The 13,102-nt window shown below is 42.9% G+C and overlaps 1 protein-coding gene across 1 annotated transcript in view; it reads right to left on the bottom strand.

Moving 5' to 3' along the window:
* LOC310660732 (macrophage mannose receptor 1-like) overlaps positions 1 to 7,060 on the bottom strand; it is a 47,826-nt gene extending 40,766 nt beyond the window's left edge. Inside the window, exons 1-2 of the mRNA XM_083405701.1 lie at positions 6,804 to 7,060; positions 1,197 to 1,598 (exon numbers count right to left, since the gene is read on the bottom strand). Coding sequence (XP_083261827.1) covers positions 1,197 to 1,598; positions 6,804 to 6,864 — 463 coding nt within the window. The 5' untranslated portion in view covers positions 6,865 to 7,060. The remainder of the gene's footprint in view (positions 1 to 1,196; positions 1,599 to 6,803) is intronic.
* Between the last annotated feature and the right edge of the window lie 6,042 nt (positions 7,061 to 13,102).

Below are 13,102 nucleotides of genomic sequence, written 5' to 3'. Positions count from 1 at the left end.
CATCTGAAGGCAGCCCTCTTTAGGGAAGCTTTTAATGTTTGATGGATTACTGTATTTTAATATTTTGTTGGAAGCAGCCCAAACTGGCTGGGGAAACCCAGCCAGATGGGCAGGGTATAAATAATAATTTTTTAAAATTATTATTATTATTATTATTATTATTATTATTATTATTGACAGGCATGTGTGGGAGGGAGCTAGGCTACAGTTCATAATAACATGAAGATGGTGCGGCGAGGCGGAGGAGAGAGAGGATGACTGAATATGGCTTGGATGCTCTTCCTGTCTCTGTGTTGTCATGGTTACTGGCTGGTATGCCCTGGTTCATAAACTTGACACCGAGTTGTCACAAAGGAGAGGAACTGTCTGAGCACTTCCCCTCAATGACACATCCAAGTGCAAACCTGGCATCACTTGCACATATTAAATTGAGTAGAGGTTTCATAGAATTGTGGAGGCGAAGGGATCCCAAGGGTCATCTAGTCCAATGCAGGAATCTCAGCTAAAGCATCCATGACAGACAGCTATCTATCTGTGCTTTGCTTTGCTTTTTAAAAAGGGAATTAATAACATTTTGAACATCTCCACAACTGGATATTTGCACGTTGGTTCTGCCTTACCCTAGATGTTATCTATTGTTCATATAATTGGACATGGCAATTGAGTCATGCTCTAACACAGGGATACTCACACTTCAGGTGTTGCTCGACCCCAACTCTCATCCTAGCTGGCCACTGGCCATCAACCAATTGGGTTGACTGCGGCAGATGGGAGTTGTAGTCTAGCAATATCTGGAGGTCACCATGTTGGCTACCCCTGCTGTGACCACTTGTTGCTTATTCTGACAGAAATGATCTTACAGCTTGGCATTTCATTATACTTAGGCATTCGATGTGTGGCTAAATTCACCTTGCCTATTGGGACAATTCAGATAATTATGCTATCCTAGTTGTTGAGCTTTTTAAGGAAGCCAATTTTTGATTGACTTGATGTATAGCAGCCCTGTCCTAGGATGACAAACCTCTAAAGGGGCAAGTTACTTTATTTGTATGGGCTCTTAGTTCTGTGCATTATAATAATAATTTATTATTTATACCCCAGCCATCTGGCCGGGTTGTTGGCTTATATAACAACATGACTAAAGATTCAAGTAGACAACTCAGAAGGAAAATGAAACAACAACCAGGAAGATTTACCTTCATAGCCCCGGGAGCACAAATCGTCTGTGGTTCCATAGACCCTCCACCGACTCCATTCGCCAGATCCCCGGTACAGCATAATTCTTTTTTCATTTTTGTTGCCATAGTTGAAATGCAGATCTGCTCCTTGGATGGCGAAAAGTGTGTCATTTTTGCATTCCCATCGCTGGAGATCGCTTGTTGAGTCACATGGGTACAGAGTAACTGGTGTCCAGTCAACCTTTGAAGATACTCCAAAACATAACTTCAAAGACACGCTCATCAGCTGGTGGCTGGAAATCCATCTAAATTTTTGTTCAACGCTTTCATGGTTGCAAGTACTGGTAGTGACATAGCTTGCAGACTGTACATGAACACAAAGGTTGTGGTTTTCGTTATATATTAAAAATTTGCTGGTATCTGTAACCAAAAACAAAAAATGTAAGTTCTATGGCGCAGAAGACCAACTAATCATGTGTATCACAAGCAGAAATCTGGTTCAAGAAGCCCTTGAACCAAATTTGCACATTAATATGGAGTGAATACAAAACACAGCTATTAGGGCTCAGTGTGATCTCTCCAACAGATCTGTCGAAGATCTATGAAAGTGTTTAAAGGAGAGAGAGAGCATTCTGGGAAATGATATATAATGAACTGGAAAAAAAAGTTTAAAATAACTTTTACTAAAAACCCAGAAGCTTTTCTATTAGGAATTCTAGGTGCCAAAATCTCAAGGGAACGGAAGAGATTGTTTATGTACGCAACAACAGCTGTGCAGATGCTGCTAGCCCAGAGATGGAAAGAAGACAAGGTCCCCACCAGAGAAGAATGACAGATCAAGTTGCTGGACTATGCCAAAATGGCAAAAATGACCAGAGAAATCAGGAAGGCCAAAATTTTAATAAGGAATGGGGTAAATTTATAATTTACCTTGGAGACCACTGTAAACAGTTAAAATCGTTAGCGGGATTGCAATAACACTTGTAATGTAATGAGAACTGTTGATACAATGGAGATATAAAAAGATCTGGATTACTATAAAAGATGCAGCAGAAAAATGTTTAATAACGGGACCCACAGAGGGAAGGAGGGAAGTCCAGAGATTCATGGGAATCTTGTATTTATGGAAGGTGTTGTGGTATGATTGTAAATTTTAATATTTATAAATCAAATAAATCATAAATCAAATAAATAAATCTGTTATATATATACACACACACACGCCAAATAGATGGCTCCACAACTGTTTTAAGATGCAATGGCTAGCTCTTCTGCAAACTGGAAATGAATGTTTTTTTGTTTCAGTGAAAAAGCTGACCTACACTTATCTAGAAGCTGGTTTCTTCCTCTTGTCCTCCTTGGCTTTCAACCCATTAGGAAGCAGCATAAAGTTGATGAGTACTGGAGACACAAACCCTTGCAGTTTATCAGTCAGTTTTCCTTACAGACAATACAAGGAAATGTACAATTATCACCAACGGTGATAAAGCCTTTTACTATATTGTTGTACTAACAATTGCTCCGCGTTTTTGTAAACTAGTATGTGCAATGCTTGCAAATTCTTCCTAAATACTTTTAAGGGAAGTCGAGCACAAAGTGGAAAAAAAGAAAAGGCTACTACTAATTGAAACACTTTTTTTAAAAAAAGGGGTAAAACTTTTCCACAGTTGCTGGAAATAAGACAGAATATTTGAACCACGTGCTTAAAAACATATTTATACATTTGTATCAAGGCTGCATACCTGCAGTTGTATTTTTTTTTATTTTGTTGAAACAGATATTTGACATTTCCTATGGTCACAACACAAATATGTGAAGAAATTTTTAAGCATATGATTCAAATGTGGTTTTGAGATTTTGGACTTATCATGCATGTGCATTGAAGTATGAATGTAACTAATGCTATTTTTTAATGTGTTTATGTTGTCCATTGTTTATAGCTTCCAAAGAAGGATCATTTGTATTCCTCAACAAAACAAGTTTATGTTTAAGATTGTCCCAGTGAGCATAGGCTTCTCTCCCCCCCCCCCCCACCCCGCTGATGGGAGCTATAATCCAACAACAGGAGGGCCACAGGTTCCTTTTCCCTGCTCTGCCTGCTGCATGCCATATTCCGGGGTGGAAGGACCTGTGGCCCTCCTGCTGTTGTTGAATGACAGGTCCCATAATTCCTGTCCACTGGCCGTGCTAACTAGGGCTGACGGGAGTTGGAATTCAACACCTTCGGGAGAGTCATAACTTCCCCATCTCTGTTCTGTCCCTTTATTTTGCTTAACTCTGTACTTCATCTGTTGAAGGAACCGGAACTAGAGACGTGAGGAAAAATAAGAAGCAAAATGCGTAGGGGTGGGGAATTCAATTCAGTTCACATTTAAAGGTGAATCTACCATCTACCTAATTCTCACTTTTTGAAATAATATTTGTAAATCGCTTTTTATTATTTTGTAAAAATGATTATGATAATAATTTATTATTTGTATTATCTGACTGGGTTGCCACTCTGGGCAGCTCCCAACAAAAAATAGTAAAAAACACAATACAACTTCAAACACTAAACACTAAATGCTGAACAAGGCTGCCTTCAGATGCTTGTTTTTTAAAAAAATCACTTAGCTGTTTATCTCCTCAACATCTAATGGGGGGCTGTTCCACAGGGTGGGCGCCATTACCAAGAAGGCCCTCTGCCTGGTTTCCTGTAGCTTCACTTCTCACAGTAAGGGAACCACCAGAAGGCCCTCAGAGCTAGACCTCAGCGTTGGACGACGGGGGTGGAGATGCTCTTTCAGATATATTTTACAGTCAAATGGAGTATACATTTTTTGAAATAAATAATATGCGAGTTGAAACACAGCCATACTTTGAAATTCACAAATTTATCTGAATGTTGCAATGCAGTTCTTTGGCCATTTAATATTTACGAAAATGTATGTAAACTGCATGAAACCCAAGTATTAGTGGAAGCAACATTAAAAATGTGTTATACTGGGGAAAATACAAATGTTAGGGAAATATGCTTTGCTATAATATGTACATTAGGCAAAACTGCACAGACAAGTTATTAGAGGAAATAAGCACTAAAATGTTGAACTTTCATGAATACTTCTTGTAAAAAAGAATCACAAGCTGGAAAAGAGAAATAATGAGAAACCCAGAGAAAGGAAACAACTCTGGACAGGAATGAGCAGCAGCATATAAAGCAGGGATGGGGAACCAGCAGGCCTACCAATGTTGCTGAACTACAGCTCCCATAATTCCTGTTCCTTAGCCATGCTGGCTGGGGATGATGGGCGCTGGAGTCCAACAACATCTGGAGAGCCCATTCTAAAGGATACGAAACAGCAAACTACCAATCCCAACACAGTATCTTGCTGCAGAAGCAGCTACTAAAATAAAGCAGCAGGACTGAGCCATAGTTTTAAAACCCTACAAATTTAAGGCAGGTAGGGTAGTATAGCAGCCAGAATAGAGTCACAAGCTCAAGCTCCATCCCTGATATGGCACCCCTGTTGAGCATGGGGCTTCCTGTGTTGAGCATGGAGCTCCAAGGAAGGGATCCTTCTTGTAAGGATCTGCTCATGCCTAGGGGCTCCATACAAGTAAAACACCGGGTTGGCCAGGTGTCCTGCTTGCATAGAGTGGCTGCCCATGCAACTTTTCTCATCCTTTGGGTTCTATCTGGAGCAGCTGGAGGAGGAGGAGGAGGAGGAGGAGGAGGAGAGTTTGGATTTGATATCCTGCTTTATCACTACCCTAAGGAGTCTCAAAGCGGCTAACATTCTCCTTCCTTTCCTCCCCCACAACAAACACTCTGGGGCTGAGAGAATTCAGAGAAGTGTGACTAGCCCAAGGTCACCCAGCAGCTGCATGTGGAGGAGCGGGGACGCGAACCCAGTTCACCAGATTACGAGTCTACCGCTCTTAACCACTACACCATACTGGCTGGAGGGTGAAGAAAGAGCTCATACCTTCCAACATTTCTTCGATGAAAATAGGGACATCCCATTTCATAATGATAGTTTTACTATTTAAACCCCACACATCTTACTGGGTTGCCCCAGCCACTCTGGGCAGCTTCCAACATATATAAAAACATTTAAAAAAATAAACATTTTAAAAACTTCCCTATACAGCAGTGATGGCCAAACTTGGCCCTCCAGCTGTTTTTGGACTACAACTCCCACCATCCCTAGCTAACAGGACCAGTGGCCAGGGTTGATGGGAATTGTAGTCCCAAAAATGGCTGGAGGGCCAAGTTTGGCCATCACTGCTATACAGGATTGCCTTCAGACGGCTCAGGGGTCGGATAACTCCATACCTTCCAACATTTCTCTAATGAAAATAGGGACATCCTAAGGAAAAGTGGGACATTCAATCAAATCAGAAACTGGGGTGGCTTCACTAAATCAAGGATGCCCCTGGAAAACAGGGACACTTGGAGGGTCTGAGAGCTGTGAGTGGAGGGTGACTTTTCCCCTCATTTGGACCCCCTGGGGAAACTCAACAAACCTGCTGTACCTGGAACTGGGTGTGGAGACTACAGCTGAATGGACAGCCTGAGGAAGTACCATCCACTTTGGGCCTGCCCATAAAAAGCAAGCCTAGGGTGAAAGGCTAGGATGATGCTTGCTCTTTCCAGGAACCCTACTCTTTGTAAGGCTTTTGTGGATGAGCTGAGAGTTTGTTTGGATCCTGGGTGAGAACCCGGAGGGTGTGCCAGAAGGAAAATGAACTGATACTGATTTTTTATATATTAGTAACATGCTATTAATGTAACATTTTAATATGTACCTGTGTATTTTTGTAGTTTGTTTTTTTTAAAGTTGTCTGTTGTTGCTTCAGTTTTCTGTACACTGCTCATAGATATTTTTAATATATTAAGCTGTACAGAAATTAAATAATCACTCAATCAATGCAGAGATTCTCTTTTCAGGAATTCATGATCAATGCAAAAATTTAGTATAAGGGTCAGAAGTATAACCCACAGCTCCTGCTGCACATTAGAGTGCTGCATGCAACTAAATGTGTGAATAGGCCAGGGCATCTGATGTACTAAGCAGCTAGTCACATGAAAAATGAACTATTCTTGCCTTCAAAGCTAACCCCCCCCCCCGCAAAGAGACAGACTTGTACGTAAAATGTAATTTTGCCAGGTGCCCAAAATTACATCCTCAGCCCTAATTTATTTATTGCATTTTTATGTGTATTGATTTACAACAATTAGGTAAAACCATGAGCTAATTTTATTTTCGAATCTGCATCTGAATATTATGCAACATGGAGAAGCATTCAATATATTCTGCACTCACAGCAACAACAACTCTGGCTATTTCAACCTTGCAATTGTTAATTCAGGTATGAAAACTTGCATATCAAAACTGACAGCTGCAGTTAGTCTCAATAAACCTAATTTGGATGGTCAAAACACCAAGCAGCAGGAAAAACCCAGTTGGGCTGTTTGCACATGCCGAACCAGATTACAACTCTCTCGTACCACTCAGCATGCAGTCCTAGTCACTATACTAAATATACACAGTATTTGAAAGTTTTAATGATCCGAAATAGAAATCAGATTTGCAATTAAATATTGAAAGCCCCATTCTTGGCAAAGAACTGGTTGGAACTTACCTACTAGTGAAAAAACGCAATGGTGTAAGGAAAGGAAAACCAGAATCAAAGAAACAGGCATTTTACGCAAGTTTACTACTGTCTTCCCTTCCGCCAGAATGCGCCATGCAGGGTTTCCCTTTTGTAGCAGATCTTGTTGAAGGCAGCAAGGAGGAAAGCCGTGTTCATTTCTGAGAACTTCTAGTTGAGGGAGTACATTCTGGTTGCCTAATGATAAGGAAATGCCCTGCCACACAGGGCATTGTGAAATAACAGGAATTCATCGTTCAGACTTTGCTTCCCTAAGCTAATTTCACCGCTGAAGGAAAAAGGAAGGAAGAGCTTCCACAGAATGGCAGGTGATAAAGTGATGAATGCTCAGCATTATTTTTTTTTCTGGGAATGCCTCAGTTGTGTGTGGGAAACAGATTGGCTCATCAAATGTCTCCAAGAATTTTGTGTGTGTGTTTGTCTTATGATAGCTTTTCTACTTGTTGTGATTGTTTTGCCTGTACTTGTTAATTTTTATTTCTTATTTCTATCTTGCGTTTCAACATGTGAAGCCAAACTTCAACATGTAAAAACAATGTAATTTAAAACAAAAACATATTTAAATAAAAATGCCTCAAAATGGACTTTATTATGTTGACTCATTCCTAGATGCAGCACTTCATGTAGCATTATAAAACAGCTTAAAGCAATATTGAACATCCCACAGTGGTTCATGTCTTCAAGGGGAAAGATTGGAATAATTAGTCTTAAAAAACAAATAACAGCAACTCAGCAAAACACCAGAGCTATCAAGAACAGCAAATGAATACAAATCAAGACAAGTGCCTCCCCATATCATCAGGCAGAGAGAGGTAGTTGCCTCAGGTGGCAAACACTATGGGGCAGAAACTAGGCAGAGCTATGTGTGCCACACAGCCTGTCCTTTGCCCCCAAAGCCAGCCTGCACTCCTCGAGTGCATTTTACTTCCTGGATTTATAACAGAAACCTGTTGCAGTCAGCTAACAGCCAAAGTATGTCTATGCTCTATTTTAAAAGTGCAGGTTTAAACCTTTAAAGTACTTATGTAACCTTGGCCCAGCTCATCTTAAGAGAGTAAGCTTCTGGTCCAAGGGCCACTCACTCCAGGATTTCAGCTGGCCCTCTGTGTCTCCACCCATCAGCTCTTCAATGGAAAGCAGATGAGAGGGAAGTTGGCTTTGATGTTGCACAAAGAATGCCTTTTCATCTCTTTCCTCTGCAAGAAGATTTGCTCCAAAGTGGAGGGAGAAACGCCTTAATAGATTCATTGCTGTGCCGGGCCCGGGGGTAACCTGAGCAACGCGGTCCAGGTCCGGTCCCGAATCCAAGGGTTCCGCAAGGAGTCAGTCTGACAGGGCCGAGGCAGGAAACCAGACAGGAAACCAGGCAAGGTTAGGCACAGGGTCTGAGGCAAGTTCTGGCAAACAGCAATGTTGCTCCCGCTACCTGGGGTGGGGTCCGACAGCCTTTTATCTTTGTCGGGGTAACGGCCGGTCCTGATCCCCCAGTGACTCACCTCCCTGTCTCGCCCAAAGGTGAGCACTCCTTCTGAGAGTACTCAGGTCTCTCCTTCTCTCAGACCTTAGTCGCTGCAGCTCGGGAGATGTCCGCAGGTTACTAGACTCAGAGGCCGCCTCAGCCTCTCCTGACCCAACTGGTAGTGGAGCAGCTGTAAGTGATTGCCCAGCTGGAGGCAACGAGGTAATCTGGAGCCAGGGCAGGCTCAGGCCCCTGACTCGGCCCAGCTGCTGCTTGTTGCAGGGGAACCTGTGCAGACTGGGGCGCTTCAGAATCAGGCCCCAGAGTAGGTTCAGATGCCACCTGAGGTAAAGGATCTGGTGCGGACTGAGACTCCTCTGGTTCCGAGCCTGAGCCCGAGTTGCAGGCCATCACAGTTGCAAACATGCCAGAAGGCATCCAGGCATTTTGCAGTTGCATGTGTTATGGGGTGCATCTGGATTTTGAGGTTTACAGCTTTGAATAGTTGCAAGAGAGAGCTATTTCAAGATCAAAAATTATTTGCACTGTTCTGTTCACCCCTGCCTTAAGACAATGTCTCCTCCTGTATGAAAGCCCTCCTTATGCCACACACAAGAGTCATCTGAGCAGATCCCATTCTTGAATTCCAAATATGCATCTCCTTCTACAGAGATCCCACCCACTTTAATTTCAGAGGGGTTTTTTTTGGGGGGGGGGCTTTATGATTTCTGCTCTAGTAGGCCTTTGAGAAGTGGCACCTTGTTGATAAATGGCCTGGTGCACCATATCCTGGGGGTTCTTGCTGTGTGGAGAAGCCTTGCAACAGGCTTCTCCCAACAACTGGAGCCAGAACTTCAATAGCTGTACAGATGTACATTGGAAATAGAATGGAATCCGTTCCGGAAGTCCGTTTGACTTCCAAAATGTTCGGGAACCAAGGTGCAGCTTCCAGTTTGGCAACTGAAGTAAGGCTAATTTAAACTCTGGCTTAAGGCAACGTCCATACACCTTAGCTGAGTGCGCAGATTTATTAATTTCATTTGCTTCTCCTTATAAAAAGAAAGCTTTTAAATAAGAAACTGTATCACCTGTAACATTACTTATAAATGTAATTATGTTATGGGTTGGTATTTTGGGAATCTAGCAATCCCCGAGTCTCAGGGAGCCAGTGTGGTGTAGTGGTTAAGAGCGGTAGTCACGTAATCTGGGTAACCGGGTTCGCGTCTCTGCTCCTCCACATGCAGCTGCTGGGTGACCTTGGGCCAGTTACACTTCTCTCAGCCCCACTCACCTCACAGAGTGTTTGTTGTGGGGGAGGAAGGGAAAGGAGAATGTTAGCCGCTTTGAGACTCCTTAAAGGGAGTGAAAGGCGGGATATCAAATCCAAACTCTTCTTCTTCTTCTTCAGGAAGTTTTCAAAGCAGATTTATTGGGTTCACAGGAATCAGAGTTATGGAGAAGTGAATGTTTTCACATGCCTCCAATCAAAACCTGCAAAAGCCAACATGAAGCTTTCCAGCCACACCACATGTCTGTACTCTGGAAGGAAGCCTACACACCCGAAAGGTCAGACAACTGTACAAAACAGGTGCCATTTCCAGCAACAAATTTCTCCGTTTTGAAAACAATGTGTTCCAGTCGGTGTTGTGCAGTTGTTGATATTGACATCTAGGCTCTTTTAATTTTCATTCAAAACATGATACTCATTGCTACATAGGAGAGCTTCTTTAAATTCATTCCCAACTATCATTGTCCTTGAGATCTTGACTGGTGTGACTGTGTACATATTCTGGCTGTGTATCCATTCTCTTAGATCTTTAAACAAGTGTGTTTTCTGTTGGTGATTTGTGGAACATTTAGAAGACCACGTGTGATGGGAGGCCTCTTCAGGGTAAAACTGTGTAGGCCAGGGGTCAGCAAACTTTTTCAGCAGGGGGTACACTGTCCCTCAGACCTTGTGGGGGGTGGACTATGGAAAAAAATGATGCAAGAGCACCACGAACCCCAGTGGCTGATTACCTGTGTCTTGTGAGCGGCAGGGGCTGGTGACGGCAAAAGAGCTCTGGAGAGGGGCTGCTTAAAATGGCGGCCGCTTGAGTGCTGCTGCTGCTGGCACCAACAAAGCCTAGCCCCCTTCCTCCTCTAGGCAGGGCAGGGAGAAGCCAGGAGGAGGGAGGGAGGAGGCGGCAGTACCGCCGCCGTGTGAGGGAGAGAGAGAAAGAGCATGCGCTGGCGATCCATGCGGCGATTCCCGGACTGTCCACAGGCCAGATCCATAAGACAATTGGGCCTGATCTGGCCCGCAGGCCTTAGTTTGCCAACCCATGGTGTGTAGATGGACAGGGAGTTCACACAAAAGCCCCGTCCCCAATGTTCCATGTGCACAGGCTTTCCTGTGTGCTTCCTAAATCTGTTCTAAGGGTTCCTCTGACCCTCCAGAGCAGATTTGAAGAGGAGGCAGGCAGAGGGAGGCAGGGAAGTTCCATTGCGCAAGCAGAAATCATGAAGCAGAATGAAGCAAGTTGCTTCCACTCACTTCCTTCCTCCATGGGTGGAGTTTGGTACAGTCATACCTCAAGGTGAATGTGCTTCGGGTTGAGCGCATTCGAGTTGCGCTCCGTGGCAACCCGGAAGTAACGGAGCACGTTACTTCCAGGTTTTGCCGCTCGCGCATGCACAGACGCTCAAAATGACGTCACACGCATGTACAGAAACGGCAAAACGCAACCTGCGCAGGCAAAGACGCACCATCATGTCTTCTGTTCTGTTCAGGATGCGAATGTGGCTACGGAACATATCCCGTTCACATCCCAAGGTACCAGTGTATTTCAAATTTCACCGGCGCCCTGTGTGAGGCCAAAATTCAGTGCCCCCTGCCTCTTGCCTTTCATTTCGCTCCATTCACTACATCATAGTTGCAATGCCCTGCAACTAGTGTGGCAGAAACAGTCATACTGCCCTAAATCCACCTCTGTCCACTACATAGCTCTTCCACTCCTGCCTCGCACCCCACCCTGCCCATCAACCTCCGCTCTGGTTGCTGCATTTCCCTTTCTCAGGGAAGAGAGGTAGCTAATGGAAAGGGCACTCAAAACCACCAGCCTCCTCCTCTGCTGTGTGCCTGCTGCCCTGTTTCCTGTTATTGCAGCAGCCCATCAAGTGGTGAAGGAGCTGCAGCATCTTGTTCACATTATAACACGTATTCTTCCATGTGTTGGGGTGGTTGGGAAAGACATGGGAATATGCTTTATCTTCTTATTATTTCTATTCCCTCCCCTCCATATCTCTGACATAAATCAATTAAAATTGGTGGAGAGGTCAGGCACACAAACACACACACACACACACACACACACTGTCCTGTCTTTTTTTTTTGAAATGGGAGTCTTTGCTATGACTGCACAATTTAAATGGCAAGTTCACAAGATAAGCACGTTGAAGTATAGCTTGCTTATAACATGTTTCTATGTTTGCAAGAATGCATGTGCCTAAGGCTCGGATCTAGAGGACAACATACATGTTTACGTCATGTGAATACATAAAGAGGACACTGCTGCATAAAATCAGCTACAAAAACAGCTTTTTGTCTGCACCCAGTGAAGGCAATGATGAATACAAAACACTTTGTATTTATCCCGTTATTTCAAAGGAAAATGTAACCAATCCACTTCAAATTCTTTAATTTGCAATATCCTGCATTTTTTTATGGAGCATGTGGAGTGTTTATTCCTTTATTGTAAATTGATCCTTACACTGCAAGTCTCTCTGAGTTTAATGGAGCTTATTCCCATGTAACTGGGTAAAAAAATTGCAGCCTTACACAACAACCCTAAGCATTTTTGCTCAGAAATTAAGTCCCACTGAGTGCAGAACTTATTTTTATTATTACTATGTTTACTTAGATTCCACCTTTTTCCCTGACAGGGATTCAACATGGCTTGCAGCTAAAATAGAAACAGCTGGGTGGGGGGAGCAATCATTAAAAACAATCTGTCTGTCTGTCTGTCTCAACATACAAAGCATTGCAATAAAAATATCACAGCACCAGCCCTTTCTTTAATAGGTCAATTCTTAAAAGCCTGTTGGAACAAGAAAGTCTTCAACTGCTGGTGGAAAGATAGCAAGGAAGGAGGGAGTCAGTTTAATTTTAAGAGACTTAATAAAAAATGAAAAGTCACTGCGGTTTACAATACCCCGAAAGCAAGAAATCCTGCTATTAAAGATTTTTTTTTGTCCTTCAAGGGGTAAGTTCTGTGAAGATATTTCATAACAGCTGGTTCTCAATTTTTTTAAGTAATGGTGCAATAGCTCCATCTTTGCAAGCGAGAGACTGACTAATATTGTGTTGCAATTACATCTTTAAAAGGTTTATTTAATTGAAAAATGTGCATTCATATTCACAGACTTGCATCTGAACATCAGGAATTGCAATTAGATCAGCTTTTTGTCCAGATTTAGAGTTGAACTAATTCAGTAGACAATACTGGGCTGGTTTTCTATGTGCTTAACTTGAACCCTTAGAAATCAATGTAACTTAAATAGTGAATAGCATGACCTATGGATAGCTCAGTTAGAGAGTGGTGCTGGTAATGCCAAGGTTGCAGGTTCAATCCCCACATGGGACAGCTACGTATTCCTGCATCGCAGAGGGTAGGACTAGATGACCCTTAGAGTCCCTTCCAAATCTACAATTCTATGGTTCCGAGATTGATTTCAGTGGAACCCAAGTTCACTAACTTGATCTGGTTCTAGCTCATAGTATTTTTACATTGGGTGGGGGCACTGCAAGCAAGATTTGTACATAAAGAAA

This window comes from Podarcis tiliguerta, assembly GCF_965153285.1.
Source record: "Podarcis tiliguerta genome assembly, chromosome: 12".
In the NCBI taxonomy this organism is placed as follows: Eukaryota; Metazoa; Chordata; class Lepidosauria; order Squamata; family Lacertidae; genus Podarcis; species Podarcis tiliguerta.
This window is presented reverse-complemented; position numbering and strand designations above follow the sequence as displayed.